The sequence below is a fragment of the Cinclus cinclus genome, chromosome 1, assembly GCF_963662255.1.
Source record: "Cinclus cinclus chromosome 1, bCinCin1.1, whole genome shotgun sequence".
Taxonomy (NCBI): Eukaryota; Metazoa; Chordata; class Aves; order Passeriformes; family Cinclidae; genus Cinclus; species Cinclus cinclus.
The window spans coordinates 47,991,715-48,016,645 of NC_085046.1; the positions used below are offsets into that span (position 1 = coordinate 47,991,715).

At 39.0% G+C, this 24,931-nt stretch overlaps 1 protein-coding gene across 2 annotated transcripts in view; it reads right to left on the minus strand.

The window, feature by feature from the left end:
- Positions 1–24,931, minus strand: part of STAC (SH3 and cysteine rich domain) — a 68,927-nt gene that overhangs the window by 14,796 nt on the left and 29,200 nt on the right. Inside the window, exons 3-6 of one of the 2 annotated variants that reach the window (XM_062497433.1) lie at positions 10,658–10,758; positions 8,487–8,568; positions 6,951–7,066; positions 2,576–2,657 (exon numbers count right to left, since the gene is read on the minus strand). In XM_062497433.1, coding sequence (XP_062353417.1) covers positions 2,576–2,657; positions 6,951–7,066; positions 8,487–8,568; positions 10,658–10,758 — 381 coding nt within the window. The remainder of the gene's footprint in view (positions 1–2,575; positions 2,658–6,950; positions 7,067–8,486; positions 8,569–10,657; positions 10,759–24,931) is intronic. The other variant, XM_062497442.1, reaches the window with a different exon arrangement.

Consider the following 24,931-nt stretch of genomic DNA (forward strand, 5'->3'; position numbering starts at 1 on the left):
TGAAGGAGTTTAAAGCGCTGCTATTACAGTTTGGCAGTGTTTAAGTCCTACTCAAATCTCTATACTTTGTTTTTCATGTTCAGAGGAACTTGACTTATGAGGCAAATTGAAGATGTTCTGTTGAATATTGAGCTGGGTAACCAGGAGTCTTTTGAACTTGCAAAATGACACTCACCAGATGAAGTAAAAGTATTTCAGTGTCATGTCTGAAGTAATTCTATTTGGCGACAGAAAATAAAGCAAGTTAATAATGTAAAGCCTCATGAACTGTGGAGCTGACCTACTACATGGGGAGGGAGCTGGACTGTATCCTTGTGTTGGTTGAGAAGTGCTCACTAAAGTTGGGTTTGCAAGGAAGATATCCCATATTTGATTCAAGGTGAAAGTGCTCAAATCTCTGTTGAGAGATGTTACCTAAAGTACATTTTGGATTTTGGGACTTTTGTTACAGACAGCAGTTCAGAGCAGTGAAAGAGTGTAACTAGCTTAGAGGAGGCTGAAGGTCTGGAAATTAGATAATACATCTCACAGTTGTAAACTGGGAAGCTTTGCTTCACAGGATTTATGCCAGGACCTGAATGAAAGAATCACACCTTGAAGTTGTTGTCGTAGGAGTTCTACAGGAAAAATTACAGGGCCACACAGGTGCTGAATCCTTTTACCTCTCTGGAGGCTGTCTTTTCTTCAGTTTCCCTTTACCAAAGAGCATCAAGTGTTCATTTTCCTAAATACTTATTTGCAGAGCTGTATTTTAATAGGAAAACAAGCAAACAACATAAACTCAACCAGAACAGACCTGAGTCATCCAGGCATTAATGGGGAACTTCCTGATAAAGAGGCAGTGGACAACTGAGGGAAAAGGATTCTTTAGTAAGTTTTAGTAGTTTTTAGTAAAAACATTTTGAATGTACTTAAATTTTTAATCTATGTATAGTTTATGGATGTTAATAGGAGGCACTTGAATCTGAAAGCCATAGAGTATGTTGTTCATATCTCCACACGACAGAAATCCATCTATTTTCATATTTGTTTGCCCTAGAAGCAGCAGCCAAAAAAAAAAAAAAAAAAAGGAAAAAAACCCAGGGATTTTTACACTCTGAGAAGGATTTTACCATTTTCATAGCTTGTGCAAACAGTGCAGCCAGTTTATTAAAAATCTACCAGGAGGAAATTTTTGGAGTGACTGATGCACTGATGCATAATTTAAGGCTCTAAACGATGGATTGTAAAAAAGCCAGTGCAGAGCTGATCAAAGGAATCGTTAATGTATGGTGGAAGTTATTTGGAGGTTTGACACATGCTGAGTATTTAAACTAATCTGTTTAAGTAAGTTCATTGAATGATTTTCTGTGCATTCAGTGAATACAGATCTCAGAGAAAAAAAAAGTTTCTTTGGGTTTAAGAAATGAAACTATAGACTTGCAAAGAATTAAAGTTATCTGAACATTCAAACAGGGTCAATTTAATCTCAGGTGGGCAGGATTAAACAAAGTGGTGCAGACTGAATTCCCTATCTTTAACCAGGTCAGGTCAACTTGCACTTGCAAGACAGAAAACTTAACAAAATTTTCAAGAGAAATCAGATAATATGGATGAGATGTTCACAAAATGAAAGAAAGGAAATGATTGAACACAGTGAGGAGAGGTGATAGGACCAAGAGGGGAGGAAAAGAATAAGGAATAAGGCATAATATAGAAACAGACAGCTGAAGCTAGACTTTCACCTATATGAATTGGTAGCAGTATGTGAGGAGCACTGAGGGTACCATGAAGAAAAAAGCTATGCTCTTTGTGGTTGGTTTTTGTTCTGTACAACTTGTGAGATTCAGTAAAGCAGATTTCAGTTGCTGTTAGAGAAGTTGCCCTGACGGTTTGGGCCTGAAGTTGTGATGAGCAATAACTCTTTTTGTTAATGACTTCCACCACCATGACTGAATTCAAGAACAGGGTCACAAACACCAACTCTTAGTGGCTGAGATTTCATTACTAAACTCTTGATGCTATGTTGGTTTTCAAATCTCATCAAGCCAATGCTGTAAAGAAAAATACTTTTGTACTGCAAATCAACAAAGGAATTGGGGCATCAATATTACTGGGCACACACTACAGTTGTACTGAGAAACTGCAATTAGAATCAAAATTCACTGTGTTGTGTATTTTACAGACACAAAGATCTTTTATGATTCACTTTCTGTCTCAAAGAAGTTATGATATACAAAATCACATGGAAAAAATCATAAATATGGAAAATAAAGTATTTTTTGGCTCCACTTTGCCAATGTGGAAATGAAATATGTTAAGTCTATGGTCAAGATCATGAAGTAAAGATAGGAGATAGGGAATGGACCTGAACTGTATCTAGTTGCAGTTTTGGACACACCACATTAAGGAAAGTGGTGGCTTCAATTTCATCTGAATGGCAAAAAACATTCCCCAAATTCTTGCACCAACTCACCTCCTGCTTTGAAAATGAGAAGACTGCTAAAACCTGGACATGCCATAACCCCCCATCTGATACAGGCTGTCCATGGGCCTTTACACCTGAAGGTGCTGTCCTGGTTTGGAGGGCACTCACCACTGTTGCTGCGTTTTCTGCTTATGTCAAGGGTGCCTGCAGAGCTATAGCCTTCCTCTGGAACTTCCACCAAGTCAGCTGTCTGCATGGACAGAAACAGCAAATGAGACAGGATAATCCAGAAAAAGGGAACGATGAAGTGAAATAAAACCACAGCAAGAGTCTTTGGGAAATGCAGTACCTGAGTGGTGTTAGAGGAGAGCAGAGTCAGCCTAATGGGATGAGAGGAAAAATTGGATCTGGTGATGCACAACACATACCTACTGAACAAGGAGCAGTGTAATCCCAGAAAAAAATTCCAGACCAAGTTTGGGGTCTGGACCACAAAAGATTTCTGCAGTATAAAATAAAACGAAAGTTAAGGAACAAAGGATAATGTTAAGCTATATGCTTCTCTGTACAAGACAGAAAGGGTATGAGGGAATTTGCAGATTCTGTAGGTATACTAGTTATCATCCAGGGAGACTGAATATTAGTTGAAACTACTGAGTTTTAATATATCAGCCCTGAATACCTTATTCAGTAAAATAACTGTAATGTAAGGATCATTTAAAATATGCTAAAATGCTGTAAAAGAAAGAACTAGAGTGTAATGGAGTAGATGAAGTCAGACTTTAAATATCTGCCCTCGCTTTCTTTTTAAATAGTCATTTGGCCAGTATGGTTAGGGAAATTGAAACCTAACTGTTGCTTTTAGAATTACTATGATGTCTTCTTTGTATCATATTAATGTCAGTCATGATTAGGGACCCAGTGTTCCAGGGTATAGGAAAATGTGGGATGACAATCTCAAACCTCAGAAGTATACTCTGAATACAGCACCAAATTTCTTGGTTGGGTAATTATCTTTTCCTTGTCAGTCAGCTTCTCTCCAACAGGAATCAGGAGGTGTTCCAAGTAACTGTGTGAGTCTGACCTTAATAAAATTTTAGTCTTTTAACTCTCTACATCTTTGATAACCAGAAAAAACCCAAAGATTGAATATGAGTCAGGTGCTTTCTCTAATCTCAATAAATGTAAATACTTACACTGTTCCTAAGCTTTATTTGTTTCTAGCTCATAAATTTTAAGTCACAAGAAGGATTTAATGTTATTGTATGACATTTTACAATTGTACCGTACACACAGCTTACTCTATTGCTTGCAGTCCTGTGCCTGAACGACAGGAACATTCCTGTTATTGTTTATAGATCAGAATCTGAATTGCTTTATAGATTTTATATGCTATTTTTTTCCCTTTTACTAGTGGTGACAGCAAAGCTTTTTTTACAAAATACTTTCACAATTTTATTTCTCTTATCTAGTACATTCCTAGCTATTTCTCCATGAAGGAAACCAATGAACAAAGAGGTTGAAAGTAGATTTGTGATACAGGTGTTTTGTGGCTATCTTGTTTCCCTTGCTATTTTAAGAATATATACTTTGCTGCTCTGTTGCTTTTTGTTTTTAGACTCAGCCTTTTGCAGCAGGTCATGTTTGTCTTGCATCTTGCCAAATAGGTCACTTGAGGACAAGAAGGCACTGCAATAGCAAAGTTTACACAGATCCAGTGCAAACAGTGTAGAGCATATCCATGGATTCTTGTTGTTGGGGGAAGAAGAGAAAGACTGGCTTTGTTGAAATACTAACTCCCAGCTCATTGCTACAACATGTTCCTTAGTTTTCACAGACTAGCTTCATTATTGCTGATTAGCAATTAATGTTATTTTGTTAAGTTCTAGTGCATATGGGATGTGTAGTGGCAGTCTCTTCAGTATATACCTCACACAAAATCTTCTGAGGCAATTTCATTTACCTTTAATGATTTTTCACTGAATGACTACATGACAAATAGTCTTATAGAAATTATAGAGATGCAAAGCTGATTTTGAGAGGAGCTGATCCACAAAAGAATAACAAGAACTAGATTCACATTTATATTACCTCAAGTGACTTTTTGTATAAATGTGGGTTGCAGAAGCAGAGTTTTGAAGCAAGCAGTAGGTAGTAAATCTGGAGCATATGGATGCTTTCTTTTACAAGAAATGCAGAATCCGGGCGGAAAAATCCATCTACACAGTTCAGTCATGTTAAAAATACTTCAGCTATTTTAGAAGAAGGTGATTGTCTTTACTTTCTGCAGAGACATGAACTGCATACACTATGAAAGTTTCATGGCTACAGGGGCAAGGTACAACTCCTAGGCCTGTCACCTTTGCTTTTAACCTTCAGCAGGAGCAGCTCTGCTGTGCTGACCCAGAGCAAAGCCTTCGACAGCTTGGACATCACCTTCAAGGTGAAGTAGTATCCCAGGTGTCCCCCATGTCCCTGGCATCCCTAGTTTGATGACATGGTAGAACCTTGAAGCACATTCCATCTCCCAGGGCTGGGACTCCACTCAGCCTTACAGCTACATTGCTGCTTCTGCTTGGAGAGGAGCAGAGCAGCCCAGAAGTGAGGATCACTGGGGAATGGTCGTAGTCCCTCTGAGTTAGTCCCACTAACTACACGTGCTTCTAAAGGCTCTGTGCCACATACCTGTTGCAGTCACTGATCAATACCTACTCCCAGGTCACACATCAGTTTTTAACGTCTACAGCTCCACCATTTTGTTCAGGGTTGTGTCTACCCTGTTTTTCATCCTTGTCTCAATCCACAAGTTCATACTGGCAAAATTTATGGTTTCTCAGGTCTGTTTATTCAGTTCTCCAATGTTTTCTATTTCCTGTATGCTGACAAATGTTACAATCTCTCTCACCTTCAATACCCTGGAGAAATTCTTGTAATGAACTTGTGTTCCTAATTCTACACCCACACTTCACTTAACTGTGATCAGCTCCCTAGAGGAATTTGACACAACATTAGTGATTTCTATGTTAGAGTTTTCATTTATAATTCAACATAAACTTTATTGATTTAGAAAGCAATGATTACATTTGTGGAAATTTTGTTTCGAAGGAAATTAAATAATTGAAAGAAAGAAATGTAATAATGCGACAGAAGGTAGAGTCACTTTGGATCAAAAAAAAACAAAACAGGGAGTTAGCAAATTCCTTTTAAGGCACAAATGGGGGTTGGATAGATGACATATCCCTTAATAAATCCCTTGCAGGCTTCACTTAGTTCTTGCTTAAATTAGTTTGTCTTCTTTCGCATCTGACATGAATTGATGCCTATTTAGAGTCCACCTTTACCACCTGAGATTACAGGTCAGCCGTGTGAGTGAGCATGCATTTAAATGTCGGAGGAATTTTGTACCAAACATATACAGATACTAGCATGATTTAATATTAAGCATATAAGTATTTGCTTTGAGACCTGGAGACCAACGCTCCTCATGACTCTGTGCCCAGTGATTTGTCTTATGAGGTGTGTGCAGAAGAGACTGTCAGATAATATGAGTTTGACTTTTAGAGATGACAATCAGCTTTAGCCTCTAGTGGATTCAGGTGTGATTTTTTTTTTTTTTTTTAAGGGGGGGAGGGGAGGAGTGGGGAGGATCTCTTGGGAACAGAAGGGAACCTTGAACATAGGTGTAAGCGCCTGTTTATGAGAGGATGGGAAATGTTCTTTCAACACCATGAAGGAGCTCCTGATCTTGTGGATCTAAATACCAGGATGAAAAACAATTTCTGTAAGGAAGAAATTGGAAATGTTATTGTTGAACAAGGTATGGATACAGCAAAGGCAAGGCCAAGGGAACTATCACTTGTTCTCTACCTCTTCTGCCATGGTCCTTAGGAAAGTGACTCTTATGATTTGAGGGAGGGGATGACAAATATTAGCATTAAGGCTAAAACCTCCCTGTCTGGATAAAGCAATCACACCTGTCTGTATTGGGGTTTGGAGAGAGAAGCCTTGATCTGTAATGCCTCCCTCACAATTCTGCACTGGACAGAGGTGGAGGTCCCAGTCCCTTGCTTTGCTGCAGTAGCAGTGTCTTAATTTTGTCTGGGCTTGTACTGGGGTCATGTACTTTTAAATCAAGGTTCTGAGGACTCCAACTCAATCATTATCACTTGTACAAAGGGCAAATGGCCACCATCAACAACAGGCACTATGCATCTACTCTAGCCTGACAGTTCAAAATCTGTTACACTTCTATATGGATATGTAAAATAAAAATATTAATATTTCCTTTCCCAATCTGATAAAAACAGTTAAGTAATTTAATTAGTATTTCTCTTTTTTTCTTAAATCATCTAAATGATACATAAAACTTGAATTGGCAAAGATAACAAGTTTTCTGGTCTCAATATGGAAGCTAAGAGTAAGATTTTAGGGTTTTTTTTTACCCTTTGAAATACAAGTTTTGTGAACTCTGACACAAGCTCATGTGAATGAATATCTGTTGCTCCTCCAGAAAGAAAATGGAAGAAAGATGTGGGATACTTACAGAGTTTCTGTTGGGAGAGTCAGACCCACTTCCAGAACTTCCCTTTTTGGTTTTCTGTGCTAAAGAAGTCCCAAAACGGAGAGTTTCATACACAGGGTCAACCTTATTTCCACAGGCTGCAACAGAAGGAGCAAAACATGCATCTTTCAATACTTTGAGGATATTTCTGGTCATGTTCCTGCTTAACTTGGAGCAATACCTGCCTCCACCAAGAGATTGAGTTGTATGCTTGGAAACAATTTGAGAAACTATCCTGATAAAAAGTGAGTGTAGAACTTCATGGAATTGCTATCAGTTTTCTGCTGCCTCTCTAGTCCCATAAAGATCATCCTCCTCTCATACTGGCTTTTCCATTCTTGGCCATTGCCTTGTCTCTCATCACCTGCTATTCTCCTTCCCTTATCATCACTGATGCGACCTACGTAGAGGTAAGGAAGACAAAGTACAAAGAGGTTCTAATCCATGTTTGTCTCTACCAGTAACTTCTTGGATTGCTCTCAACAGTAGCTTTCCCTCATAGCTAGCCACAAAAATCATCTCCCATGGAAGAGAAATGGAAGTCTTCAGTGGGAACAAGAAAATTCAACTTAAACTCTCTTCTACAAATTGCATTCTTGGACTTCAACTTCCCTTGTGACACTAGGCTGTGGGCATGTAGAATACGGCACATTTGTAGCACTATGTAGAAGAAGGGAAATTTTAGCCAAAGTACTGAGAAAATAGAACAGATTTTGGATTTTGATTAGAGCAAAGCACACCTCATTTTGAGCCAGAGTTTATTCAAAATGTTTCTATTACTTCTGATAAAATGATGGGTATGTTTTAGAAAGAGAAACTTAGATGAAATCCTTGTAATTATTTTTTTTAAACTGCTGACAGTAACAATGTAAATGTGATCAGAAAAGTAGTTTTAAATTGACTTCCTAGTTTTAGCTTTGAGTTTTTGCACTTCCAGGTCTGACTGCTTAGTGTACTGGTGGGGAAAAATATTTTCCAGAATAAACTTAACTTCTCAATTTCAAAATGTTTATTTTCAGAAATTTGGTATTACAGTGACAAAAAAGTGGTCTTTCAAGTACTCATACAATGTGTAGACATGATCAATAAGGAAAAATATGAAGAAAGTAAGAAATATGGATGAAAAAGGATAGGAACCTAGCAGCACCCCTCAGAAGCCAGACCAGTAATTTGAATACCCCCTGCTGTTTTGATCTTCCTGTCTTTTATCTGTTTCTTCCTAGCTCAGATCCTCATCTCAATATTTCAGTGTTTCTTCACTTCTAAGTTCCTACCTTGATTTCAGGTAGTTGTTATTATAAACAGGGTAATTGCTAAGAGGTATGCATAAAGGGTTTTGAGTGAAACACACAAAGACACACCCTCTCCTCTTTCAGCTTTGTATCTTTGAAGTGATCGTTTCCTGAGATGGCAGAAGGGCCTCCAGTCACCAAAAGGAGCTGGACGGCTGTTGAGGGTAAATACCATGGCTGGAAATCTGCCAAAGGAAGACTGAATAGAAAAGCAGTCAAAACCTACCAATAGGCATCACTTCTTTGATGCAGCCAAACTGTTCGTGAATGAGTAGTGGTGAGCTGTAGTACCGCCGAAATCCCTTTGGCTGGAGGGAGAAAAAGCAAAAAAAAGTGAAGTGCATTGCTTGCCTTGATTTATGAAGTAGAAATAGCCTCAGCTCTTTGGTTAATGGTGGAATATTGTGGTGAGGCTGGAAATTTGCTTCCTGTTGTTCTAACTGTGAGGTTTAGAGATCAGATGTTTATTTCATTTTTCTCTTAGAAAAAAACAAATTTCCTATATTTATGTGGAAGGAGGGACTCATTTTCAGCTTTCCTTTTTCTTTTGTCTTACACAAAAGCAGCACTAATTAATTGCAGAAGGAGTGCTGAATCATTTGAGGTTCTGGGAAGTTTCCCTCTTCCTATCTTCTTACATAATGTGAATTTGCATTGTGTTGTATTTGTTAAACATGTGACTATCCTTCCCCACCCTAACTCCAAATTCTCATGTTCCCACATACGCACATGTAAAACCCAAGGAATTTGGAACCTTTCTATAGGTTTTTCTAAGGTTTACTGCTGACTGACTGCAGTTTCACTTTTTTTCCCCCTTTTGTCTTGTAAGGTCAAAAAACTCTCCCAGATATTCCCACAGTGTCCAGTAGGGAAATGGACCATAACAACTCAAGCTATGTTAAAGAATATCACAGCATGGCAAATAGTGGTGCCTATACCACTCTAAAAAAATATATCTCAATTTAGGCAAATGCTTAATACTCAAAATTAATGCCTCTAAGGCACTGGAGTTTCACAAATGGTCTCTCCAATTTCTAATGTCTGCAAGCTGTGAGAACTTCTAGTCACAGTGACAAGTGAGGAAGATTTGAGGAGACGTGCATGTTTTCCATATCCTCTGTTCAGTGTACATCAAAATCTGATAGACAACTAGTTCTTTAGGTAATGAGCTGCAGAAAAGACTGAAAAAGACTGAAGGGACTGATAATCTTGGAGACTTAGAGGAATAAGTTCCAGATGTTTTAGCCTTTGTTTACCCCAAAGCTAGATTCAGACAGAGCATCAGCATGAATTCACAAAACTCCTGTGACTTTGCTATAAATTTGGCCTCTATTTTTTTTTGCTTTGGTAAACCAGTAACAACAAGAGCTGAGGCTGGAATCAAGAAATACATGGATCAATTAATATGTGATAATATTTGTCTTGTCCAGGGCTTGTAATTCAGCTCTTCACAAACCAACTTCCTATACCAGAATGCCTCATACTAGAACTATGATTATGGTTTAGATACAGAAATACTTGCCTCAGGCATATAAACAACAATAGCTTTCAGTGAACACTCTTGGACAGAAAAGACCTTTCCAGTGAAAGGTGGGGTTTGTAGGACTTTTGAAGTCAGTGCTTGCATTTTTCCATCAATTAACACAGTAAAACTGTTTGATTTTACCTTATAGTTGTCTCAAGTGCCTTCAAATTGCAACAAATCTGAGAACATCTGAAACATGAATCGACATACTCACTTTTCATATTCCAATTGGCATTTTTCCAAGTTCTTTTCCCAAAAGTAATCAGAAGGAACCATATTCCCGTAACAGTCAACAAGGTGGGTTAGAATTATTTCAGACACAATCTACTGCCATTGCCAAGTAATGAGACTTTGCTGCTCAGAAGGCAACCCAGCCTCTCCTAATGAGAGATTACTTCAGGCTCTGTAGTGTCTTACTGTGAAATATCCTTTGGATTTCTTTTTAAGGTGAATTATGGTTTTTTTTTATTCAAGCCCTAACAGTAACAATAAAACATAATTTGAAGGATTTTTCATTTGTGAAACCCTACTAAAATACTATGATTAATTTATAGCATTCTTTGAGAAGTCTACACGACAGCGAGCAGAGTTGAAATCAAGGCAATTAATTTTTTTAGCTAGCTAAATTTTTATTCTCTAACTGTATTTTAACATCTACAAAGCAGACCAGGTTTGTGCTTTGGTTTTGTTTGCATTCTTGTGCAGCAGCAATTGCCCAAATTGACAATAGGGTACCACCTGGCTTCACTTTTCCCTCCTCAATAAAGTGATCTGCTGTGGGTTCTGTTAATGCAGAAGCTAAATGCACACCTGAGGTTCAGGCACACAAAGGAAGTGGCTCCAGCATAAGCTGCCCTGGGCTGCTCACTTACCAGCTTGCCCATGCAATGCTGCTGTCCAATACTGTCTGCACACTTGTGATGGATGCTCATCTTACAAGCCTTACAGCGCAGTCCGTGCTTAGTGTTTATCCCTGTGAAATACACAGGAAAGATTGAATTAGACAAAATCAATAGTTTCCATCCATTTAAACAAGTGACCTGAAAGAATCGATGGGGTCAGTTGCAGTAGAGCAAATATTGACAGCATTCTTTGCCTTACCTACTTTTAAAAATGTACATTCATGCACACATTTTCTTTACCATCTCTCCATTTTAGACATTTGTTCCCCAGGTGCTTTCCCAGGCTGTTGCTGCCTTTAGATATATATTGGATTATGCTCTGCTATATGATTATCTGACCAACAGTGTCTCTGCCTTAGGAACACCAAACAAAACCCCTTTGAAAGGTCTTGGCATGGCTGTACATGGCTTAGGGAGCCACTGAAGGAGCACCCAGGCTTTGGAGGAGCTCTGGGGAGCTCGGCTATCAGTGAAGGCCCAAATTTTTTGGGTGAGAGATAGCTCCAGGCATGTGTGAGAGGGTTAACCCTTGCCATCATCCACCCACAGGGAAACACATCCCTGTTTGTGTGGTTTCCTTTTCCAGCATGATTGCACTGGATTAGTGTGCTGTAAGGATTTTTCCAGTTGTAGTTTCTTTTCAATTACACGTGTTCAAAACACTACTGACAATTTCTCCCAGGGACTGCTGCTCTCACCATCCTGGGCCAGTGCTCAGAGAGTGCAGGGAGGACTCCTTGCATGTCCCTTAGTGGGGCAGTGAGGGTGCCACGAGTTTGACAGTGCTTTCCTCCCTTGTCAATTGAAAAGTTATGTGTCACAGGTAGGGAAGCTACAGCAGAAATTTTGCTTTAACGAAGCAGAATTCTCCCACTAGGCCAAATGTAGTTCTGCATTAGCTTCAGTGAGGACCTACTCGTAACTGGCAGACCCAAGTCTGCTTGCTTCCAGGCAGGAACAGTCACTTTTATTCATACAATCATAACACTTTCTAAACTATGTAGAGGCAGTGATACTGCAGCAATCTTTTATCCCTACAGGACTGTGTAAACGGAATGAGTAAACAACATATTTGTTCATTGTATCTACTGTGAGAATGAGTAGGAAAGGAGGTAATAAAAACCACTAAAAGCTCTTGACATTGTAGCCAGCCCTCATTAGTCAGACATGATAAATGTTAGTCAGAAGCATCCTGCATCCAAAAGTACTCATTTAGCTCACTGGTTATTTGAATAGTCAACACCATGTACATGCTGCCAGTTTCATTCAGTGAAATGCCTCAGAAAGAAGCACTTCAGGGAAGGTTTCATCAAGTTGGTGCCAAAACCCAAGTCTTGTCTTCCACTTGCAGAGGAAGAGGTGTCTGAAGTGGCCACTTTTAAGCCAGATAAGGCAGGCTGAGGTAGCCATGGGTTGTTGTGACGAGCTGGGCTCAGATGAGCTCAACGAGCTGCCAGCCACAGCTTGGAGCAGGCCCAAAAGAGCAAGAGAGTAAGAGTAAGAGCAATAGTAAAAGGAAGGGTAAGAGAATAAGAGAGTAAAAAGTAAGAGAGTGAGGTTCCCATTACAATACAAAAAATCTTCTTTTGTGCTTGTGCTGAATATTCTAATTTTCATTAACCAATATAATACAATATACAAATCCTGTCGCGTTTACCTACAGCCCATAAGAATCATTACATTACCATACTGTGTTACATTTTAAAACCTAAAAACAACTCTTTGGACCCCTTCTGCCAAGCAAGTAGGGTCTGCTCTAACCTTTGGACCTGCCTGCAAGCACAGGGAAATGTTCAGTCAAGAGGGGATTACTTTTAGCTGGCCATACTATTGTTTTGCAGTTGTTCAGTAACTAAGGTTTGGTATCTCAAAGATGTCTTCCATTTCAATCCTGCTTATAGGTTCCATATTCGCAAAATCTTTTGCCAGGCAATCATATTTATATGGTTTTCCTGTTTCATCTTCCCCAACACTTTCTATCCTCTTCTCTGGGGTATTTTTTCATAGCAAGCACAGGATTTCTAGAAGAACACATGCCTGTTTGTTTGATTTCTTTTTCCTGCATGGTTGCACTCGTATTAGTGTGCTGTGAGGATTTTTTCAGTTAAAGTTTCTTTTCCGTTACATGTACCCAAACCATTATTGGCTTCTGTGGCTTTGTGCTTTTTTTACTGATGATGAAATGCTGAATCACCCTTCCTGGTGATCAACAATAGGCATTGAGAAAAGAGTAGTTCCCTAAAAGTTTTCCATTATATTTATAGGGCAGAATGAAAAAAGGAAAATGACAGTTGGACTATGCTACACATCAGTGCTTATACATGGTCTAATTCTGCTCTCATGCTGGTACCAAGTTACTCCTAAGATTTAGCTGTGAAAAGGCAGTCTCACAGTCCTTCCTGCTAGCTATATTATGCTCTTCCAGCCATTTTACTGTTAACTTTACAAGGTGGATATTGGTCCTTACATGTTATAACCATGCGATCACAGAAGATACACACTTGCCAAAATGACTGTGCCCCCAGATGATGTGCAAAATGAATGTGAAGCCTCTGTGTTGCTTTCAAAAATCAAACTGAAACATTTTCAGAACAGAAATCTGTGGTTAGTGAAAATGAGTAAAACAATTACAGAATAACAACACTGTATTTCCATTGCTGAATGCCATATTTTTTATATCTGAGTAGCTAAGCAGAGGCTTCAATGAGAAGTATTTCAGTCAAACACTTGAGTCTACAAGAAGTCTTTGTAAATACAAATGTAATCCCTGTAAATACCAAAAGCTCCAATCTTCAACCTATTTTCAGTTCTAACTACTTGGTTTATGGCAGGGCTAGCTTGGGAAAAATTTCCTTGTGTCTCCCTGCCTCCCACTGAATAATAACTACAGAGCTTAGAGAAGAAGCATTTATGCTGTACTTATGCTTAACCACCTTAGCTCCAGCTCTGAATATGGCATTTCTACAAGACACATATTGTTTTTCTCACAGAATAATTCTTTCTTCGGTTTCTCTTGCCCATTACACTAAATCATTCAGAGAACCATGGCTAAACTATTTCAAATCTAGTGCATGCCAAGAGTCAGATAACTACGTACTGGCAATATACCTGACCCAAAAGTTCCTGAGATTCAGAAGTGAGGCACAATCACAGCTCACATCATGGAGAAGAGATTGCATTTAGTGCATGTGTAAATGAGACCAGGGTTTGACTCATTGCGTCAATTTCCGGCTTCCCACTTACACAAATTTACTGACCCTGAAGATGCCTGAATGGGACAAGTTTTAGGAGACATCTGATAGCTTGACATAGTGAAAAAGCAGTCAGAACATGGATCTTGCAAGGAAGGTATTTAATACTGAGTGAGTACAGTGAGAGTTCTACAGTCATGCACTGGTATAAGAGAGTTATTTCATTATGCCTAAGGTACTGGCACAGGATATAGCAATGTGTTGAAACACTATTTTCAAATAAATTCTGGAAATCATAAGAAAGTTAGGAATTTGGTCCAAACATACATTAAATGATAGAAAATAAGTGGTACTACTGACTCTTATAAAAGTAAAAAAAAATTGACCATGACAAAGATAGTAACAATAGTAGCAACAGCTGTGACAACAAAATAGGGCAGATTATTTGAGGATAATTTTCTTCATTGCCATAGGATACAAGGTGTTGTTTGAAGCTGAAAGCCTCTCTATGGCATGCTTATTCCCACTGGGTTAATCTTTCTGTGGATTGAAACATGGGGAAGGGTAAGGAGAGAGTTCACATTTGAGCCAGTTACAGCATTGACTGGAGAGTACAATGTTCTGATTACTGAAGTATTGGACACTAACACAGTCTCCTCAGGGACGTCTGCTGAACACATACTGATGACCTACAAGGCTGACCATCGCTTTCTAGGTTGATTCCTGTTCCCCTAAATTGTTGATGGCTTGATTGCAGCCTACTGTTTATTCCCACCAGCAGATATTCCCCTGTATCAACCTTAAAGCAAAGCTGGAAGCTACTGATACTCACATACAGTAGTCACTGCTATGTCTTAGTCCTCCGGGAATAATTTCAGTCAGTGGTGGATCAGAAATACAGGAACTAAAGGCTTAACAATTAAGCAGAGTAACCTAGCTTTTTTCTCTGGTTTTCATTCAAAAGAGGAGTAGACTAACAGCTTTGATAGCTTTGGTATGGCTCTCATTTAGGGGACTAAGAGATAAAATTGTCAGAGGTTTCACTATAATTATTTTGGCCTACATACTGGTGTTTAAGTTATAAAAACTGCAAACACTAAAAGAGGGTGTTTAGAATGGAAAGCACTAGATATGTTTAGCTGACTTATAGCATCCATGAACACTTAACATGTCCTGTTCAGTGAACGAATTAGTGTCAATGTAGTAATGAAATTCATATAGGAAAAAAACCACACAGACATTTGAACAAATGTCCTTTGTGTCCTATTCATTAATGTATCAACTATCTCCAAGTCTGTATAGGCTGATATTCCTTTTCAAACAAAAAAAAGGGCAAAACTGATAAAAGAAACAGTATTTCACTGGAAAACAAAAGAAGTTTCAGGTCAGAATACCGAGTAGCTCTTAAATAAACTTACAAATAAGGTTCTGCCCAGTCATTTCCTTCAGATATTAGCTAATGTATCCAGGCACCTAGGTCTGGAAGGATGCACTGTTTTGAGAAGCAGGTCATGTTTAATAACACCTCGCTAGGAATACTCTGTGATTGGGTCAGCTCCCCTTTGAATATCTATACCAGTGACTAGGTTTTCCAGAACAGTCATGTAAAATTGAATCTTAAACTGTTCTGATAATATGACCTTAAATACCACTAAAAGGACACACTGCATCACTTTCGTAAATTTAAATATTTTTTTGAAGGAAGCTTGAAAAGAAAGAGTATCTCAATATAGATGAATGGAAATATTTGGAGGCAGAGAAGAACAGAGGGAACAGGGCAGAATTTGATTCCAACTCTTTTTGTCTGTGTTCCTACTAAAGCAGTTTAGTAACTGCTGCGCATTTCAGGAAAGTCACATTTTTCCTAAGGAATGCAAATGACAACCTGCTTGTTACACACACCAAAAGGGAACATGTATCATCCTCTTAGTCAGCACAGCTATGGCCACAGCACTGCTGGCTGATGCTTTTTGCCTATTGTTCCATGTTTCAACATAGGATTAATAACCGAAGAGGGAGAAGAAGCCCTACAGCCTTACATCATAATGGGATAAAAAACAAAAAGGAGAGGACAAAAACATTCAGGTCTATTAAAGAAAGAAAGAGGAAGGGAAAGAGACACAGAGAGACTGTCACCTCCAGCTAATCTAGCTATGACCCAACCACTATTTTTTATTATTCCAACTGAGAGGAACATACCAGTCAGAAATAGTTTTGATTTAAAACTTTCAAAAATAAATACATTTAACATCACGTAATTTCCCTAGCACTTCAACTTCTGCTGTGGGATGCTGATAAAAATAATGAGTGTCTTGTCCCTTTCTCCCTAAATGCATTTACAGTTGTCACCAGAAACCTTCATCCGTGCCAAAATTTATGGGAAACGGAGAACTTTAAGCAAGTTGGGCAGTATTGAACCTGTGAAGAGTTTAGGATGTCTCCTTAAAAAGAGGAAATCCCTGAAATGGGACTGGTGCCTCTGCAGCTATCTCTAAGCCTTTGTTCACTCTCATGCCCCCTTGTTAGTTTTTAATTAATTGGTTTTGCATAAAAGCTCTGATGCTGAAAGAGATGACTATTTTAAAAAATTCATCTGCAGCTGCTTCCTGCCCCTGCGGCTGGCTGCTGCTGGACAAATGTTTCTCCTTCTCCTGCTCTATCTCAGTCAAGAGCTGTGAGGAGATCAGAAAATGGCATTTTCTACGTGAGACATTCAGATCTTTAAAGTTAAATACCTTGAGCCTAATTAATCCAAGATATTTGCTTTGTAAGAATGAGCTGGGAAGTCCTTTTCTCACCCTTCCTCAGCCTCCAGCCTCCCTGAATTCTTCCTGCCACCTTGGGAGCTATGCTCTATCCTAATGCCTGGCACCCTTCTGATTATTTTTTTAACTGATGCTGCCCCATCACTTTCCCCAGCTGACATTGTATAGAGATGCAGATCCTCAGCTGTTCATTAGGTGAGTCATAGACCAAAGCCTGAACACAGATTTCCCCAGCCACCCTAGAGGGCTGAACATTGGAAGTTATTGCTGCCTGATACCTGATTGAGAATTCAAATTGATGGACACAGAGTTACTCTTATTAATGAGATTTTTTCTTTATTGAATTGTAGGTTGGATTTTTTTCATTTAAATCTGCCAGTTCAAAATGTACAGTGGGTGCATTAAATTTATATAATTTATTGCAATTTTATTATTTACATAATTTATTATAATTTTAGGTGTATTAAATTTATAGTTTCTTGGGATTAGGTACACTGTACAGGGATGTTCAACAACATGGAGCTAGAGGAGGAATCTCTGAACTTGGGAGCAAGCTGCCAGGTCTTAACCTGCTGCCTTGACTGCCTGAAATGTCCTGTTCCCCTGAGTCCACCTTGTGTCACTCTAAACCAAAAAGCACATGGAGAGAGGCTGGAGCTTGTATATTTATGTTCTGCAGAGTAAGACATATCCAGTCATGGTACCTATCCTGTCAAATGAATAAATTTTATATTACATGTCACTGAGATGTGTGAGTCCATTCAAGTGCCTACCCCAGTTTCTCCATAACAATATCCAATGTTTAAATAGCAAGAAAAGTTGCCTTACATGTAGGCAGGCTACAAAACAGTGCATAAAATTAGAACTGAATTCCTAGTGACATAGTTTTCTTTACAAATGACATGCTGGGAAAAAAATAGGCAGTATTACATTTTTCTACAAGACTGTTATAGAGATAAAAAATATGCCTTCTAAAATAAAGTCTTTTAAAAATTTGGCCATAAGAATTCTTTTCAAAATGCACTTTTCACATATTCAGCAACTTTGCTATAAAAGTTTATCCCTGAAAAGAAATATTCACCTCCTCACTTCTTAAAGTATCATCTCAGGTTTTTGATCATCTAAATGTTAATTAGGATGCTAGAATGCCATGGTAAATAAACTAACAGCTATTATTAAAAGATGAAGTCCCTGTCCCCTGAACACTAAACATGCTAAATCATGTCTTACATTCTTTGCTCTGAACAAACTGGAACTGATATGTCAATACCTAATTTTCTGGATAATTTTTAAGATTGATGAGCCTATGCTTATAGATCTTTAAAATGGGCTGCTTTGCTGAGAAGGAAAATATTTCAGAGAAGACAGGCATAGATTTGCCTGTGGCAAGTGATGATGCCAGAGCTGAACAGGACAAGGGAACATGGAGAAATTAAGCTTGATCTGTTATCTCAAATGAGGACAAGCAGAGATTAATTGCTGATCTTGGTCTCAGTAGTATTAGTAAACACAGTAACCCTTCTTGAGATGGAGATGATGAAATTTAGATTTCAAATAAGATCTCCATTTTAAAAGGCTCAGGTTACTTGCCCCTGTGTTCTTACATGCTTTGAAATGAAAAGTCATCAGTTGCAGCTTTTTTTTTTCCAGTGTTTTGAAATGCTTTGAAAAAGCAGTTGAATTTTGTAAGGCTGCTCACATGTGCCAAAACCTTTATCTTCCAACGGCCCTGTACCATTACAGAGGAGTTGGAAAACAGAAACTAGAAATCTGAACAAAAACTGTGATGCAAAATGAAGATCAGGACAGTGAGCTTGCTGAAAATGTGGGGAATTACAGAACAAGAGTCTGCTCAGCAAAGGGACAATGTCCTCTCTCCTCTGCTAATGGATTTTTAGCACAGCCTGTTGCTTATGTGGCTCCATCATCATCAATGGTCTTGAAATGAGAGACTGCTATTAGCCAGAAGATCAGGAAAATCAATTACAGTTATAAAATGTTTAGTTAAAAAAAAGCCCCATTATATATATCTATATATCTATATATCTATATATATATATATATCTGGTTCTTCACTGGCCTTCTGCTGTTTCAGACTTTCTGAGGGTTTGGAATCTATCTTCCTGCAGTAAAACCACTCCCTCACCAGTGCAAGCTCCCAGTGTTGTTGCACATCTATGTTAGCACAAACTGATTAGCAGTGTGTGCAGTGATGGGCCTTGCATGGAAAGTGCTGATGTATGACTTACCAGGACCACAATTCATTCCTCTTCCTCCCTCCTTTTTCCATTTTACAGTAGCTAGTGATGGAGATGGGACATGGAGCAAAGAAGATAACTACATGTGGATAAAATCTAGTGTTTGGTCAGGATTTGGCCACACGCACAGATTTCCATTCCAAAGCCATTTCTTTCCTAGGAGCATACATAGCTAAGGAGGATCACCAGAAGCTACAGGTGTAATTGACAGCATGATTTGCTTGGACTGGAGGCAATTTAGGGCACCACCATAAGTAACTGGGTAGTTACACTGCCACTACACTACTTTGGTGGGATCAGTTTTCAGGGTAGTTATTTCTACACTTAGTCACAATGTGCTTCTATCTTTTTGAATTTTGAAATCACATTTTATAGCAAAATATGTTTCAGTTTCTTTTCCATGTGGAAAATATACAATCACAGAATCAATTAGTTTGAGAAAGACCTCAGATAATCGATCCAACCCACAACCTAACACAATCTTGTCAACCAGACCATGGCACTGAATGCTACGTTGAGTCTTTCCTTAAACTCCAGGAACAGTGATTCCACTATTTCCCTGGGCAGCCCCTTGCAATATCTGTTTCTATTTTCTGTAAATTCTTCCTGATTTCCAATCAAAGGAAAAATATTCAAATGAAAACTTTCACACCAAGTGCAGGTTGGGGGTGGGGTGTGGTGGGGGGTGTTAATATTTTGCCAGAAATAGTTACCAATTTCAGTGAAATCACACAGGTTGGGCAGTAAAAAAACTTAATTTACAACAGGCATCTGCTCAAGGAGGTAATCTCAGCCTTCACTGTTATAAACGGAAAGAATTCATTACTTGACACATTGCAGTACTGGCATAAAGCACACCTACAGGTATACTTCCATGTGGCAGCAATTACTAATTAAATTAATAAGAAAAACTTCTGTCAAGTGATTATACAGAAGTTTATTTAGCTCAGCAAAGCAAAAAGAAAATTACCTGCCCAAGGGTCACTCTGGACAGTGAAAAAACATGGGGACATTAAGATGAAATTTCACTCTATTTCTAAATACTTAAATCATTAATCAAAATCACCAAAAACCTGCTTTTTAAGATTTTGTCTATTAACATGAATAATTAAATGTATCATTTATAAACTGCCCCTATTTAGACAGTATTTGCATTACCTGAATTCACCATGGGCTCCAGTAGGAACAAACCAAGCCAACACAAGCCATAGATTTTCTAATTTACACATGTACTTTGCACCTGCATGGCTACATGGTTTGTTGTCTAAAAACCTTAGTTAACATCAATCAAAATTGTGCTACCACTATCAGGGGTAGGGAAACCCACGGGGGCAACAAAAGTCTTGGCAGGTATTATCTGTCTGTTGTACAGTTGTACAGTGTACAAAGCTGTAACATGTAACAAAATCCAGCAAAAAGAAGATAATTGTGTCAGAAGGTACTGCACAGAGCTGAATATCAAACAGATATTAAGATTTAGGAGCTGTCATAGACAAAGAATACCTGAAATTGTGAACAGGAACAAGCAGAAGGTAACTGCTGCGTAAGTGCATGGGTGAATGTATGAAATGGAACCCCTGATCTCTCAGACAGGAGGCTGCTACTTGCAAGCTGCAACCACTATTTGCTGCTGGAAATGTTGATAACACTCTGACTAAACAAAAACAGTGTATCCCAAATCCTCCAATTAATAAAGAGACAGGAGACCAGAGCACTAGTAAAAAGGCTGATCATGTGCTGTTCTTATGCACATACATTACTTAGACTGGAGGAACTGTGAGCTTGGTTAAAGAAGATCTGGTGCCAAGAAATAAGTTTCTGAGAGGAAGAAGCGGTCTCAGAAAGAAGAAGGGGGCCAAAGGTGAAGATCCTGGCCTGGGGAGGGATCTGGGAAATGCAGAAAGATCCTGAAGATGAGGAAGCCATGAACATCTGTGTTGTACATCAGTGATGGACATTCAGTGATGGGCATTAATGCCAGGGGATGCCCAGGGCCTGTGCCTGAGATGGGCATCTTCAAACCACATCACAGCAGGAGTAAAAAATTACTTTCTGCCCAATACCAGTAGTAGTGACCCCTTCATGCAGGGAAGGGGAGACTTAGGGAAGGAAAGGCTGATGGGGAATGAAGAAGTTAGTGCAAGAAAAAATAAATAGGGCAAAATCTGTAAAGTCTTTGTTTCTTCAATAAAACTTGGTACCCAGATGCTCTCCACATTGGAATTTTTTACTGTGTAATAAACACTATAAGACAGACAATATCTCACCTTGCTGCTGTAAACAGGTATTATAACCTGATACAATTCATTATTTGACACATAGCAGTGCTTGCCTAAAGCACACCTATAGGTACACTTCCATGTGGCACCAATTACTAATTAAATGAATAAGGAAAACTTCTGTTCAGTGATGGATACAGACAACTCCCTGAATGCTATAAAAGAAACTACCATGAAGACACAATTTTGAACTACATGACATTTTCAGCTGAGAAATGTCTTCAGAATTAAAAGTCAGGACCCATGTGTTTGCAGCATTGTTCTGTGTACAAGATAAACTTAAGTTAAAAACGAAAACAGCTCCAGATTGTGTATACCTGGAAAACTAAAATTTCAGCAGTTCAGAGAACAGCATTGATGAAGTTGTGGTAGCTTGCATTCCTATTACCAAAGCAGAAAAACATGTGATGATCCACGTGAGCCACAAGGATCACTGCTCTCTGAGACATCCTTCTATATTAAGGACAGCAACAAGCAAATGTGGGCAGGCACTTTACATGATGGCAATGTGTTATTTCTCACAAAAGCATTTCTGTTAAGTGCCTCATTTTAAGATTTCTGCAACTCAGGGTAATGTAAAGCTTCTAATAATTTTGCTTCTAGATAGTGCTTTTGTCAGCTATTCAGCATTGTAATTATCCACATAACAGTCACACTGGTAGATAAGGACTCTAAAGAGAAAAATAATGTTTTTACAAGAAAGTCAGCTTTAAAGAAGATGCACTTAATTTGCTTATCTGTAGACACCCAATATCCCATGTGAGCTCTGGAAAAGTACATAGCAGGACATAAAAACCCCACTTGCATTCTGCTTCATCCCCTGGCCTTTAAAAAACCTTGAACTTGCCATTATGTTCTTCACTAGAGCTGATACCAGGAGCAATAGTACCAGAAGCCTACTCACTACTAAGTAGGGTGTTTGGTGGTTTTTATTGTACTTTTTGATTAAAAATCACCACGACTAACATAATATTAAAATATTAATTGTAGATTTTCTAGAAATGCTTATTGTTTTTCATCTAATTAAACAGCAAATGTTTCAATGGTCAACATTTTTTAAAGTCTCTTTTGACTGAGGATTAACTGCAGTTTCATATTAATAGCAGTTTCCCTCAAATTAAAGTGAGCTTGAAAATTGTCTAGTAACAAATGTGAAACATGTCTGATACTGTTCAAGGACAAATTAGAATTTAAAATATATTTCCACCCTCTTTTCTCAGATAAGCAGCTCCTGATTATCCAATTTACTGATAACATTCTTGCCTCATCTGAGAGGAGGGAGCCCTCCCAGAGGATAAACAAACTAAATATTTTCTTTTCAATATTTGCTTTAAAGTATGTTAAAGAAAAATAATAATTTAATGCAGGGATAATGTGTGGCTCCTTGCAGCTTTTTTACAAATGTGGGGCTGTATGAATTGGATACTTTTTGCCATGTTTATCAAAAAATAGGAGTAGAAGTTGATGGAGAATACCTATACTGCACATGCCATATGTGCTTGTGTTCACTTCTGTTTATTCCCACTTTATTTATTTTAACAGACAAGCTATCCACTGTTGGGAAATTTTGGAGTCCAGATGATATTACCTATACCTGACTTGTCTATAACTAGCAGTTAAATGCATATTGTACATTTTGGGTAAATTAGTACTTCATATTTCTGTAAGACTTTTGTTTGGTCCTTCTTACAGGGCTCCACTCAGAAGTGAGAAGGTCTATGATTATGGAGATTTATTAACACAAGAGATTGTAGGACTAAGCCAGGTTCAATTTCAATCTAACAGGGTAAAATGATTTATTTTACAGCGATTTTTAGCAGATGTGTGTTAAAAAAAATACAATGTTTTTGTTTGCCTTAAATCCTACTGCAGCAGAGAGAGATGACTTAAGTGTATCACTCACACTGACTCCCAAAAGTGCTAGAAGATTTAGGTGCCCAGAGCCATTCATTATCGTCAACTGAAACAAAGTATCCTAAATCCAGGAGGCAATTTAGTGGAGGGAAGGAGGAGGTAGAGGCAGGGATTGTAGATCATTTAGTAATATATGGGATGGCAACCAGTACCAGTTATTGAAAAGGTTACACAATGGCCCATTTTCAATAAATCACGGCATGACTGGGTTTGGAAATGACATCTGGAGATCATCTAGTCCAATTCCCTGCTGAATCAGGTTCTACTAGAGAAGGCTGTACAGGATAATGACTAGATGGGCCTTGAATATCTCTGCAACATGAAACCCCACAACCTCTCTGGACAAGCTGGTCCAGTGCTCTGTAACTCTCACAGTAAATGAGCTCTTCCTCATTTTCAGATGAATCTTCCTGTTTCAGTTTGGGCCTGTTGTCCCTTGTCCTCTCCCAGGGCACTGCTGAACCTGGCTTCATCCTCTTGCAAACCCCCTTCAGGTACTTAGGGACATTGATGAGATCCCTTCCCAGTTGTCTTCACTCCAGGTGGAACAACCACATCTCCCTTAGCCTGTCCTCTAAGTGAGGTCCTCCAGACCCCCAAATCATCTTTGTAGTGCTCCACTGGACCTGATTCAGGAGCTTCATGTGTCCCTTGCCCAGGGAGCCCAGAACTGGACACAACACTCCAGATGAGGCCTCAACAGGGCTGAGTAGAGGGGCAGGATCACCTCCCTCAGCCTGTTGGCAAAACTTTTCCTGATGCACTCCAGGATACCACTGGCCTTCTTGGCCACGAGAACACTATGGGGTCTTGGACAGCTTGTTGTCCACCAGGAGCTGCAAAGCTGTTTCAGGCAGGTCAGCTCCCAGCCTGTACTGGTGCCTGGGATTATTCCTACCCTGGTGCAGGACCCTGAATTTGCCTTAGTTGAATTTCTGGAGCTTTCCCTCTGTACAACTATCCAGGCTGTCCAGATCTCACTGAATGTCAACACAGGACTCTGGGGCCACTCCTGGTTTTGCAATATCAGTGAACTTGCTGAGGATGCCTCCATCCCTTCATCCAGGTCACAGATGAATGTGTTGCACAAGACTGAACCTAGTACCAACCCCTGGGGAACATCACTAGCAATGAGCCTCCAACTGGACTCTGTTTCTACCACTCAAGCAGTTCTCAATCCATATTATTGTCCACTCATCCAACACCTCCTGAGTTTGCCTACAAGGTGTTATGTGAGACAGTGTCAAAAGCCTTGATGAAGTCGAGGTAGTCAACATCCACCCCTCTCCCCTCATATACCCAGCCAGTCATGTGATCATAGAAGGCTATCAGATTGGGCTGGCATGATTTCATTATTTTTCCTCATAAATGAAAAAAAAAAAAGGAGTCTGGATTCAGCTGCTTTTGAAAGCTTCTTTCCATAGGAAAACTCTTAATAATAAACAACACAAATTTATTTTGTAATAGTAATAGTGTCTCTGGAGAAGAGATGTGGGAAAGCTTGGATGTGATTACATAAGCCCTGCTCCAGGGGTATGTCCACCTCACTGGAAGCTCTTTACCCTTCTCTACAGGGGACACCTCCTGTTCTGATGAAGTGGTGATGTGAATCTCTTCCCTCAAGGTCATCTGTGTTGGCTAGAGATACTAGGAAGAATGGAGGGCAGGATTGAATGAGTAACATTATTTTTTCCTTCGTCCTGCAAGATAAATAAAAATGCCTTTTTTTGGTTTTGTTTTTTTCCAAGATCTCTGTCAAAAGAGTCTTCCAAACTACTATAGCCTTGGAAAAAAGTCAGCTACAGTCATACTTCCAGGAGTACTTGTACTTTGTCTT